We start from the raw sequence: 13,655 nt of genomic DNA, 5'->3' as shown, positions 1-13,655 counted from the left end.
GATCTTGCTATAGAGTCTAGCTCAGAGGGTCTGCTCTGTGATTCTGTCTTTTCAACAAGCTCCCAGCAGAGGATACTGGTCAGGCAGTTGGTTAATGGACATTCTTGGAGTAGCAAGATTCTCTGCTAAAGTGAAGTGTTTCAGTTCCTGTTTTTATCTTACCTATTATTTGAACAGATGTAGGGTATTTTGGAAGTTTGGAGACAATGTCTGTTATGGGAAGATGTATGCCAATATATGCCAACTTACATATAGGCCTTATCTATTATTTGAACAAAGTGATGCCATGAAACAACTTTGATTTTCCAACTGAAAATGTACACTATTTAGGATTCAAACTGGGGTGGGGAGGAAACAGAAACAAAACTAGTTGCCTTAATAGACGATGCAGTTATCAATTGTCTTAAATAAACACTTTTTTAAAGCTTCTGTTTTGATGGACAACAGCATGTTCAAAACTAGTAAATTTAAAGACACCATCCTTTGCCATTTGAAATATAAACAAGTGCTTTCTAGAAAACAGACACAAAAACAATTATGGCTATATTAGAAGAGTTATGAGATCTAAACATACTAATTGTAGAAACCTAGGATAAATTATTTAAGCTATATAACCTATGTTTCTTCATCTGTAAAACACCAGTAATACTTATCTCACAGACTTACTGCAAGGTTAGGTGAAGTAATATATATAAAAGGCTTAGCACAGTCTCTGGTGGTAAGTGACAGTTAACAGTATTATCACCTAGGTTTGCTGCCTGTCTTTGAGCTCTGAGCCCCAATATATGCCAACTTACATACAGGCCTCAAATTTGACCCAGCATCTTCCCATAACAGACAATGTCCCCATCACTTCTTCAAACTTCGAAGATAACCCTACACTTGGCCTTCTTTATGTACTATGATTAGCGTAAGAGTAACAGATGAAAGCAGAATTTCATTTAAAAACATGGGGAAAAAAAAACTAGTACAATAAAGTTACCACTTTTCAGTCCAGGTTCGATGCATGAGACAGGGCGCTCAGGGCCGGTGTACTGGGATGGCCCTGAGGGATGGGATGGGGAGGGAGGTTCAGGATGGGGGACACATGTACACCCATGGCTGATTCATGTCAATGTATGGCAAAAACCACTACAATATTGTAAAGTAATTAGCCTCCAATTAAAATAAATTAGTTAATTTGCACACACAAAAAAAGTCAAAGAATTGCTTAAATTACCACAAATGAACTAATAACAACAAAATGTAACTCTGAAGAAACAAAATCTAAACAACTGCAACTGAAAACTGTACCTCAAACCAGCACAGCGTTGGGCTCAATTTTCTGATATTCCATGCAGATTCAACCTTTATTTGTTATGAAGAAAAGGATAGTGTCATATGAGAGGTAAAGTCATTTAGAAAGAAAACAACTATATCCACTTATTCAACTAGTATATGAATAGTATTGACATGTGTAAAACCTAAGAAGTGTCTATGGCTTTGCTGATGTCAAGGTGATCAAACGCCAAGTCTCTACTTTCTTCAGAATTTTACAAAGTGAAGCTTTTGCACTGGTAAGAGTACCAGAACACAAGAGCACATAAGCAAGAGCTTTGAAACTAAAGAAAAGCAATGCATGCTCAATTTCTGTCCTTCTCAACTAGGTTACTTACCTCCCAAATATTTCACAAACAATCTACGAAAAGACTCAAAGATAATGTTAAAGTACCCTCTGTGGCATTTAAAAAGCTGCTGAAGAATCTGGCTTTTCAGAGAAGGTCTGCAAGAATAAGTACATTCTAGAGAAGACCTTGAAGTTTGCAAGACTTTGTGATTTCAAATATATGAATCTAAGAATGAAAAATGCAAAATTTTATTGGGCATAACTAAACACTCTCACTCATTTTCTCAAGCAATATGAAGCTATTTTTTCTGTCAAAGAAAACATTTTCTCTGACTATGGTGTTCTAAATAGGTGAGTGGAACAAAATCCATTTTCAGTTATAGTATGCACTTAATACACTCATTAATATTCATTTTGGAGTCAAATACAAATCTCAAAAGTCACCTTTGAAATTTTTAGAATCCCAACAGCAAAAAAACTTGACACATATCAAATCCTTATCCCAATATTATGCTAATACTATGATGTTAAGTAGGCGAGAAAAGCAGGTTAAATAATAGTACATACATTACAACCCAATATAAATACATGTGTGTGATGAAAGAAGCCGAGAAGAGAAACATTTCCTTGTAACAATGGCTACCTTTGATAGCTGAGATGACAGGAAATTTTAATTATTTTCTTCCTGTATTTTCCTTTACAATGATATGAATTATTTGTGTAATCTAAAAAGAAGGAGGGGGGAGGGATACGATAGGGGTAGGAGATGAACTATTATGTACAAAATAAATAAGATACAAGAATACAGTGTACAGCACAAGGAAATATAAGTAAAATACATAAAAATACTGAATCACTACATTGTAAATGTGAAATATTGTAAATCAACTTTATGCCAATTTAAAGAATTTTTTAATTTAATAAATAAATAAAAAACAGGGAAGCATATGCACACCTCAAGTATAACCCCTTGAGCAAAAATTATTATCAATAGATACAGGGACACATTAACTGGAAAGATTTTTTTTCTGGCTTTCCAGCCTTTTGAAAAAAACATATATATACGATCAGAGATACAGGTGAGAAAGAAATTCAGCTCTTCATTTACAGAATCAAGTGTGGTATAAGAAGAGATACAATACAATTGTATATATTTCTTTAAAAGATCATTTAAAAAAGTAAGATCATCCTTTCTTTACAAAAAGATTTACTTTTGCAATAGGATTTCACTGAATAGCAAAAAGATACAATTCAGGTTTTTAAAATGTGATTTACATACAATTTTTCAGAAGTACAAATACTATTTAAATTGAGGGACACCTGCAGATAAATGCTCACATTCCTTTTTGTACAAAATACTATACCTTACATCTGTTAATAGACAGCTCAGAGAAAGACTAGAAATGGTAAAGTTTACCCCTTTCCAATGTCAGGTGTCATGTGGCAACAGATGTCTCATTTGGTCACTTCATCTCCTAAAAGAGATGAGAGCCCAGGATATCCTTCTTCCCTACCTTCAGCTTTACTTCCCCACTCTGCTATTGAGTGAGACTAATGCCAAGAGAGAAGAAAAAAAAGACCAAATAAAAGCATTATGCTGGGGCTTCCATGGTGGCTCAGTGCGTAAGAATCCGCCTGCCAATGCAGGGGACACAGGTTCAATGCCTAGTCCGGGAAGATCCCACATGCCTTGAGCAACTAAGCCCATGTGCCACAACTACTGAGCCTGTGCTCTAGAGCCCGCAAGCCGCAACTACTGAGCCCATGCACCCTGGAACCCGTGCTCCGAAACAAGAGGTCACTCCAGTGAAAAGGCTGCATACCTCAAGAGAGTAGCCCCTGCTTGCCACAACTAGAGAAAAGCTTGTGCAGCAATGAAGACCCAGAACAATCAAAAATGAATAAATGAACAAATCTTTAAAAAGCATTATGCTTTCATGCTGGCATCCATCACCAACAGACCTGTGCACCTCAGTTCGGACTGTCCCCAAATAAACACTCATGACCTTAATACAGTTTACTCTGTACAACAGTCTATGCCAACGTTCACAGACACACACGCACTTACATTCCTCTCTCCTTCGGTGACACGGGTCTCATAGCAATATGCCAGAAGGATATCAATCAAACTGTAGTACACCTGACGATGGGCTTTCTTGTCCAGCAGGTAAGATTTATTAACAAATTTTCGCAGCTGATATTTCTCTTCTTCAGAAAAAGATACTAGAAGAAAATGCATTTAAAACTTAGATGTTTCATTCTGTTTGGTAAAACCCCCACTGCAGACAGATTTGTCAAAATTAGAACTTTAATTATAGAAACTGAAATAAAAATTCTTAAACTCTGGACATGGAAACAACTTTTTAATTAGACTTCACAATTTTTTTATGAGCTATGTATTTGTTCAAATTCTAGTAGGGCTAAAAAAAAAAGAAAAAAAATGTCTAAACAATATCTATTCCTTATATCCAGACCCCTCCCACATACTGGCTGTTTTTTTTTTTTTTGCTACACAGTTCTGTACTCAAGACAGCTAAATGACAACTCTGTTGTCAACAACAACAACAACAACTCTGACAATTACTCAATTGACTTTAAAAATAAGATAATTATATTTTGATAACAGAAAACATGTGAAACACTCTGTAAATATTATTTTGAAGTATTCCCATGTATTAGTCAATTTTAAGGGCATATTATTTTTCAAAATATCATTTATACAAAGTTTTACATAAATATGCAAATTTGATTATACCACGCATACTAAACTGGTTGGAAGAGGATGTTTCCTTTTCTTCTTCTGCTTGGCACCCTTTATCCTCATCAATAACTTTTTCCGTGTTAAAAAAAATCTAGTATATGTCACTTCATATTTTTCTTTACAACCATAGGACACACAAACATGTATACAAGGGAGTTGATATCTTTTCCTCCCCAGAGAATCAGATTATTTTTTTCCATCTAGCCAGTCTAACTCAATGACACCTCCAGGAAATCTCCCCAAGTCACTTGGTACTTAGCTAATTTTGTGAAGGAGTAGAATATTCCATGGTGTGGTATGCTCTATCCAACCACTCCCCCTACTGATGGGCATTCACTCTGCTTCCAACTTTATGCCACTGCTAATGATGCTGCAGTAAATGTCATATCATATGTCACTGGATAATGGAGGCCTTATTTCCATAAAACAGATCCCCAACAGTAGACTTACTGGGTCAAAAAATTTATCTGTTTTTAAGAGATACTTTATTTAAGGGCTACATCTCTCCTTTGTAATGGTCATGGACAGAAGTTCCCTTCCCTAAGCATATCTCTTGCTTGCTCCCAGCCATAAATGCTTTTTTAAAAACCATTTTCAGTTTAATGGATATGAAAGGACTGTGGTAAGAAAAATTCTAAAATAACCTCCAATAAGACATCACTTGAGTGTGGGCAGGAACTGTGACTTGCTTCTATTCAAAAGAATATGGCAACAGTGATAGGACAGTTACTGTTACGATTATTATGACTATGTTCTGATATTGGCAGAGACTCTCCCGCCAATCGCCAATCGTGAAGAAATAAGACGTCATGTCATGAGGGGGCCACGTGGCAGGGAACTGTGGGATCCTCTAATATCTGAGAGTGACGCCCCGGCTGAAAGCCAACAAGAACGTGGGGGTCTCAGTTCTATAGTTGCAGGAATCAAGTTCTGCCAACCATCACGTGAGCTTAGAAAAGAACTCTGAGCTTCAGAAAGGAATACAGCTGCAAACATCTATTTTTTGAAAATGAAAAGATGGCCATATTTGTCTCCAGCCTTCCAAGACCCCTAGCAGAGGACCACACCTCAGCTTCTAAGCATCTAGATAAACTATTAAGTATCTAGATATATTATTACCTCTATGTCAGTGTCATCAATCTCTTCCCTTACAAATTAATTCTTCATTCTCCTTCCATGCCCCATAAGAAGACCACTTTCAAATTCACTTTAAAAGTTGTTCAACTCAGTCATGAGGAACATTTAGCTTCCAGAACCAGTGAATATCAAAGTATTGCCAAAATAACTTTAAAGCCTTTTTTCCAGGTTTCAGAATTGTCCATTATATGCAGGTCAGGACAGGCTAAACTGCTGTAACAGACAGACCCAAAATACACTGAAGTTTCTCTCTCACACTACTACTCAGAGTGAACAGTCCAGGACAGGTGGGTATCAGGGTCTCCATACCTGTCTCCTGACCCATGAAAACAGCCAAATCAGAACTCTGTTTCTGATCTGTGGTAACTTGGAATGCAAAAAGAGGAAACTAATACAGTGACATATCACTGTTACGTCAGTTAGCATTTCTCTAACTGCTAAACTCCAAACATTATTTCATAGATTTGTTTGGCAACTTGGATCTGCTCTCCTATAAATTACCCATATGTTTTGCCCAGTTACTTTCTGGATGGCTTGTCAAATATTTAAGAACTTGTCTATTATGGATTCAAACCCGAGTCATCTCTCCAAATCTACTGCATCTCTACTGACTCTGTTCAGAGGATCTTAGGTCATTGAATTATTTATGTCTGTGTGTAGTCCAATATGTCTATCTTTTTTTTTTTTAAACCGGATTGTGAATTTATAGCCTTCAATAAGGTTTCTCCAACTCCTGAATTGTCCATGGAGTCTCTCAGCTTTTCTTTAAGAGTTACTGTTTCCTCTTTTAAATTTAAATCTATAATCTATCTGAAAATTACTTTTTTGTATTTTCAGATTTTGGTTAATTACAGATGAGGAGTTAATTGTGTCCGCACAGTCTGCTCAGTAAGCCATCTTTTCTACTGTATTGAACCACCAACTTTATCAAATAGATCTGCTGCTTTTCTTGCTAAATACTACTTCCAAGCACTTTAGGTTTTTGCCACCTGCAAATACAATATTTTTCCCATTCCCAATAAATTATCAACAGAAGAGAGAGACACTATCTCTTTTAAATATCAGTCACCTTACCAATGGAGAAGGCAATGGCACCCGACTCCAGTACTCTTGCCTGGAAAATCCCATGGACGGAGGAGCCTTGTAGGCTGCAGTCCATGGGGTCGCTAAGAGTCGGACACAACTGAGCGACTTCACTTTCACTTTTCTCTTTCATGCATTGGAGAAGGAAATGGCAACCCACTCCAGTATTCTTGCCTGGAGAATCCCACGGTCAGAGAAGCTTGGTGGGTTATAGTCCACAGGCTCACAAAGAGTTGGACAGGGTGGAAGCAACTTAGCACACACACACATATAGGCATATAAAATGTACATACAGACAGACCCAAAATACAGTGGCTTCAGTAAGACAGAAGTTTCTCACACTACTACTCGGAGTGAACAGTCCAGAACGGGTGAGTATCAGCATTTCCACTATATGACTTCCATCTATGGTATAAGATGCTGTTTCAGGTTAAAATTTTCCAACCAATGGCAAAGTGGAAGAAGAAGAGGATGACAAACACCTTTTTCTAAGGAATTGATCCAGAAAGTGCACACAGCACTTTCACTCACTTCCTATCATCGAGGACTTAAGTCTTACAAACACATCCAGGGGCAAAGAAAGGCAGGAAACTTGGCCACTAGCTGAGAGGGCATGAGCTCAGTTTTAACTCAGGAAGCCTCTTCTTAGTGGAGAAGAGTTAATAAAAGCCACGTGTTTTTGACACCTTCTCAGAAACCAAAAATTATTAAACCACCTTTTTAGTATTCCCAAGTCACTCTCTTAATAGCTAGTTAAGTCCCAGCCTTTCTGTCTCTGCTCAACAAAAGACTGCCCTTCTGTTCATCACAACTGGGCAAAAGCCCGAAGGAAAAGAATATGATTACTCCCGCATAATGGTCCCTTTTCACATATCGTTTTCATGTCTATACTCTCAGGAGCCTTAAGTTTAACATGGCTTCTTTTTGCTGTAAGGTTTCCTTCCAGCAGTTTTTTGCAGTCTGTTCTCTTGGGAAAAAAATCTTAAATACCCTTACATGAAATTACTAGAAGCAATATTCCTTTACTTACTAAAATACCGTTAGTACTAAAAAAAAAAAAAAAAAAAGACAGGATATGACATAAAATACACTATTTTTTTCAGCCATGTTAAAAAGTCTATGTTTAAAAAAAATTTTAGTGTATTTGTACAAGCATTGTTCACATAAACAAGTAACTATATGAACGTATTTAATTTGCTGGCCAGCAACAAAAAGAAATGTGTATATTTTAAAGTTTAATAATACAGGTGAGTATAACACAGTTAGGAGAAGCACTCTTTAAAGACTGACTTCTAAAAAAACAAAAAAAGATTGAATTCTAAAAAAGAAATTCATGTGACAGATCAAGTGGGTATTGACTGTCCCATTACAGGGCTCATATGAAGATTTTTCAATTAAAGAGAAGCTCTCCGTTCACTTAAAGTGGTCTGATGTGAGGAAACTATTAAAAGGAACATTTCTTCGCTGCATGAAGAACACATATCTGACAAAATATTTGAAGACTCCTATTACTCAGCAAGAACACCTGAGAAGGTATTCCCTTAAGTACAGTTTTGGAGACGTTCATTAGTTTAGCTAATAGGAAAGTGCCAGGTGATCGTGACAATAGGATCTCACTAGAGAAAAGCCTTTAGACTCTAGCTGGCTAAGAAAGACTTCTGCTTCCATGGAATTCTGAATCACAAGGTAAGCGTGCCCAGAACCAGTGAACAACATACCAAATCATTCACACACACATTTATTCCTTACTCCTAAGTCATCACACCTGTATGTATTCAATGATTTGTAAAGGTTGACTTGGGTACTATGAGCTCTGATGTTATATGACCTACAGATAAGTCTTTCTATACATCACAAATAATTTTCTATGACTATACACACAAGGCTGACTTGAATGCACTCTTCCAAATTCCTGAATGCTGGGTGCCCCTAACCTTCACTTACAACACACCCACCTTTTCCTGGGTGGTTTGAGTTCCAGTTTGGCCTAAGTAGTTCATTAAAAATACACAGAAATATTTAAATTCTGAACTTCAAACAAAGAAACCAGAGATAATAAATAACAATAACAGCAAACTGGGAAATCAGTAGAGAAACCAAAAGTCTGAGCTCCCTCAGGCCTTTCACATTAGAGCTATAAATCATATCACCCAAAGGGAAACTTGGGGAGATTTGCACACAGTCAGGTCCAACCAAGGAGAAGCACCACAAATAACTACAGATGCGGTACAAATAATACTTGGATGCTTGCCACCACAATTAACATTTATAATAAAGTCAAGCATTCATGTGACGTTAGCTACACAACATAGCAGCTTTGCTATCCAGTTCATAACATTTTGGTTAATTATACTTCTGTAAACAATCTACAGGGTTTCCCAGGTGACTCAGTGGTAAAGAATCTGCCTGCCAATGCAGGAGATTCAGGAGCGTCTCACAGGTTCAAACCCTGGATCAGGCAGAACCCCTGGAGGAGGAAACTGCAACCCGCTCAAGTATTCTTCCCTGGGAAATCCTGTGGACAGAGGAACCTGCTGGGCTACAGTTCAGGGGGTCGCAAAGAATCAGATAAGACTCAGCAACTGAACACATAACAACAAATAATCTACAGTCAAACAAAAGCCTATTTCGGGCTCTATTTGGGGAAGAAACTGGTGCCTTAACATGGAAGCAAATGGCCCAAGATCACCTCCCGAGATGAGAAACTCCACCAAAACATTTGAAGACCGCCAAGTGGCTCCCACCAAAGTGGAAAGTGACTTTGTTACTTCACTTCAAACATCATCTGTTTTTATTATTTTTAAATCTTTGCTGCCTAATTCCCTTCCCAAACATCCTTGTCCTCTGTGGGTCAACAAATCATACATGATCTGGCTCCTCTCAGAGAAATTGAAACCTATTCCATTGTACACTTTCTGGAAACAGATCAGGGGAATCAGAAGAAAAGGTACTGCACTCAAACCCTTGGCCCCAATGGCCAGCCCCACAGTGTTGCAGCTTTCAGGGCTGATGCTGACAGTTTAACTCCGCAAACACTGGTGCCAAACAGGATGTCCCTGCTAGGAAGTTCACCGACTACGAGTGTTACGTGGTGTCATAACAAGCGATCATGTGCCAAGATTCTTGGGCTGAGATTAACCGCTGAGACACAACATGGGAAATGTGGTAAGTTCATCCTCGTGAAACCAGAGCTCAGTGGGAGCACTGCATTTAACACTTCCATTTACAAGCCTTTGGGGAGGAAGATCCAGATCATTACAGAAATGAAGACGGCAAGGAAAGTCTCCGTGTTGTAACTGAGAGCGACGTGACGAATATGACAAAAGTCATAACCGAGGCAAAGACAGGGGACAAAGTTTATCACCTAAGGCTTATCTGGAAATCAAGACAATCCAGCTTAATGCTTTAGAAGGAGGAGGAATCCAAGACGCACCCCTCACCTGCACTGTTGTATCTGCTGGAAATGTCCCCCTGTGATGACAGAGAGGAAGAAGGCCTGGGAGCAAAGAGGGGATGAGAGGAAGAGGAGGAAGGGGGAAATTACAGCAGCAGCACACTGCTTGAATGAGCTGAGATCTTCAAAGTTCATGTTTTGGTTTATTTCTTTTCTCCCCTATTTGAGCCCGGTTCGACGCATTTCAATGTGTGCCTCCAATTCTGGGTGTCTCAAAACATTGAACAAGAAAAAAAGAAACCTGAAAGAAGAATCATGTAAACAAAGAACTTGCCCTTAAAGCCATGTAAATGTACAAAAACTGTCATTTCAAACGGAAGGCAATTCCTGGCTCTCCTGCCATTGATTTACTCTGTACTGATATTTCTAACACATAATACGCTAAGATTTTAAGTAAATGATCTAGTTCAATCCTCATGACAATTCTGTGAGGCAGATACAGGATTTCCACAGCATCCCAGAGCAGTTGCAAAGTCACAAAGCAGCCTGTGGAGGAGGAGGGCATTAAACCCTGAACCCCCTATTATATCCCCCTTATATCCTATGCATAACCAAGCTTCCCTGATAGCTCAGTTGGTAAAGAATCCACCTGCAATGCAGGAGACCCCAGTTCAATTCCTGGGTCGGGAAGATCCCCTGGAGAAGGGAAAGGCTACCCACTCCAGTATTCTGGCCTGGAGAATTCCATGGACTGTATAGTCCAGGGGGTGGCAAAAAGTTGGACACGACTGAGCACTTTCATAGGCATAACCATTACTTAACACATTTACAAGAGATACCATCTGTACAACAAAGAATTCAAGTTCCTCTACCTTTATCACATGCCCTTGTTGTTTTTAAAAGTGATTCTTAGAATAAAGCACTGTAACAGTTTAATGGGCTGGGAATGTGTCTGAAGCACCAGTCTGGGTTACACACCACAGAGACTCAGAAGGGACAGTGGTTAAAGGCACCAACTGGCTTAGCCTTCTGTTAAAAGTATACATAGAGAACGACTGAGACAGAAAATAGGACCTAGAATACACTACAACTGATTAAAGCAGAGCAAGTTAAAATTTAAATTAAAGGTAAATACCATCTCGATTTTTAAGGCAACTAGCTCACCCTTGTGGACAGAAAACTACACAACCACCAATTCCTTCCCAGACTGCTTCAGTAAGATACCACACCAAAACTGGGGAACGGACTCAAACCAATAGAAAGCATTGACGATTTAAGTCTGAACAAACTTTCTAAGCAGGTCTATAAATCGTGTTAGCAATCCCATGCCTGAAAATTCCCCTACATGATACGGGAAGTCTCTGAAAGATTCTTGAACTCAAATCAAATATACAACCAAGGATTTGCTGAAAACAATGTAACAAGAATCATCATTTACAAATAAATTTCCATTGTGCCGGAGAGTCAACTCCAAAAAATACTGGCAATTTTTCAATCTGCTAGAGACCACCTAAATTCTAATGAAACCTAATTACAAAAATATTTACTGCAATATTTATTTTATTCTACAAATATTTGTTGAGTACCCATTACATGATAGGCTCTTTCAAGGCTCTAGAAATAGAACAAATAGCAAGCTGCTGCATTTCTATGCAGAGGATCAAAATACTGTGAAGCAACAGTTTCTTCAGAATCAGTGGTCAAAGAAGGTCACTGCAGAACCATGTAAACACCCCGAATGTCCACAAGTAGTCAACAACCCAAACAGTCACCAGTTATGACACAAAAACACAACAGGACACTAGGCAGGTATGAAAAGCTTCAGGTAGAACTGTAAGCATTGATGGAAGATGTACAACATACACTATAAAGGAAGCAAAGTGAGAAGAGAGTGTATATGAATCTATGTGTATAAACTTCTAAAAGCAAATGCTTAGATGTGGGTATATATGTTTAGAATACCCCAAATTGTTAACAGTGATTATTTTCAGGAAAAGGAATTTGGAGTGAGGAGATTCTATATTCCATTTCATGCACGTGTGTATGTGTGTGTGTTCCTTTCATTTAAACACTGAGTTTTTTTTTTTTTTGGAAGTAAGATTGTTTGCTCTCAAATAATGCATAGGATGGATTTTTTAATACATGTATTTTTATTATATAATTTTCAAGTGTACAGCATTAAAATTCAACATCTGCATATACTACAAAATGATCATCACAACACAAGTCTAGGCATGGTATTTTTAATGTATAATTAAAAGCCAAATCAGTATAACAGAAAACATTAGCCCACTATTCTTGATCTATGTGAAATTGTTATAATTCTAATTCACAGACTTAACATACCAACCTCCCACTTAGAAAAGGTGTTAATAAAATGTGTGTGTGTGTGTGTGTGTGTGTGTGTGTGTGAGTGCTCAGTCATGTCGAACTGTTTTGTGACCCCATGGACCATAGCCCACCAGGCTCCTCTGTCCATGGCATTCTCCAGGCAAGACTACTGGAGTGGGTTGCCATTTCCTACTCCAGGGAATCTACCCAATCCAGGGATTGAACCCATATTTCTTATGTCTCCTGCACTGGCAGACATATTTTTTTACCACTGCACCACTCGGGAAGCCCATTAATAAAATGCTTGTCTAAAACTACAACTCTGTGTATAATATTTGGCTTAATGTTAAGCATGGCACAATCGTCTCTTGTGGCTCATAAAACCCCCTAACGCAGCCTTATTTGGTAAAAATTGCTCTCTGTAAGGTACAGAAAGGAAGATAACTAGTCCTGCTTCCACATGAAACCACTTCTGAAATAACTGGGGAGAACTTATCAAATTCATCCAACAGACAAAGGGATGGAAAACTTGGTCTTTTCTCACCATTACTAATACTCAAACGCCTTTACCACAGAGGAACATTCAGATCCCACAAGCAGATTATTCAACAACTACACATGTCCCTAAATTTGATAAAAATATTTAAAAAATTAAGAAATTTTAAAGAACCCCAATGATTCAAAAGTAAAATATATTCCAAAAGAATTTTCTGAGACAAATAAGTATAAGTACTGTGTGACATTTCCAAGTCCCGGGTAAAGCTCCTATTTCCAAAATTAGCAAATCAAAATAATATCTTCACCCCATGTGACAATTACAATTGTGTGTTTAAGAAAGGCAGTGTGCAAATGAGTCTTATTTTGAGTTTCTTACCTAACGCAGCAAGATTTTCTTCCTCCTGACTCTTTCCCAAAGAGGTCATCATTTCTGAATATAAATCACTCCACCAAGGATTATATTCCAAAACCTGCTTAACTGCTTCATCTTCCATAAAGTCAGCTCTGGAAAAAAAAAAAAATGAAGGGGCTTGTTACATATAATCAGGCTGGTTTTCACTGTTTAAAATTTTACCTTAATTCATCGTATTTGTACTAGAAATACAGACTGATTTAAAGCACATTTCAAGGCAAGACTGAGTGCTGCTATTACTTTCACTGTGGTTACTAATCATCATAAATGCAAAGTAAGCCTCAGACTAAAGGGGTATTTGACATTTGCGATCTTTTTAAACAGAAAGTACAGAGAAGACCAGTCCCCTCTAAAGTCCTACGTCCTATACCAGTTATGCGGGATGAAGCAAATCTGAATACACAATGCTCATGAAGGCTAGGCCTTGTGCAAT

The 13,655-nt window shown here is 38.0% G+C and overlaps 1 protein-coding gene across 2 annotated transcripts in view; it reads right to left on the bottom strand.

The window, feature by feature from the left end:
- Positions 1-13,655, bottom strand: part of SHQ1 (SHQ1, H/ACA ribonucleoprotein assembly factor) — a 101,078-nt gene that overhangs the window by 64,174 nt on the left and 23,249 nt on the right. For both annotated transcript variants that reach the window (XM_061396397.1, XM_061396398.1), the window contains 3 exons: positions 13,187-13,314; positions 3,675-3,829; positions 1,294-1,347 (listed from right to left, as the gene is read on the bottom strand). In XM_061396397.1, the coding sequence (XP_061252381.1) occupies positions 1,294-1,347; positions 3,675-3,829; positions 13,187-13,314 (337 nt within the window). The remainder of the gene's footprint in view (positions 1-1,293; positions 1,348-3,674; positions 3,830-13,186; positions 13,315-13,655) is intronic.

This window comes from Bos javanicus, chromosome 22, assembly GCF_032452875.1.
Source record: "Bos javanicus breed banteng chromosome 22, ARS-OSU_banteng_1.0, whole genome shotgun sequence".
Classification (NCBI taxonomy): Eukaryota; Metazoa; Chordata; class Mammalia; order Artiodactyla; family Bovidae; genus Bos; species Bos javanicus.
The sequence above is the reverse complement of the archived record's forward strand: the minus strand, read 5'-3'. Positions and strand labels throughout refer to the sequence as shown.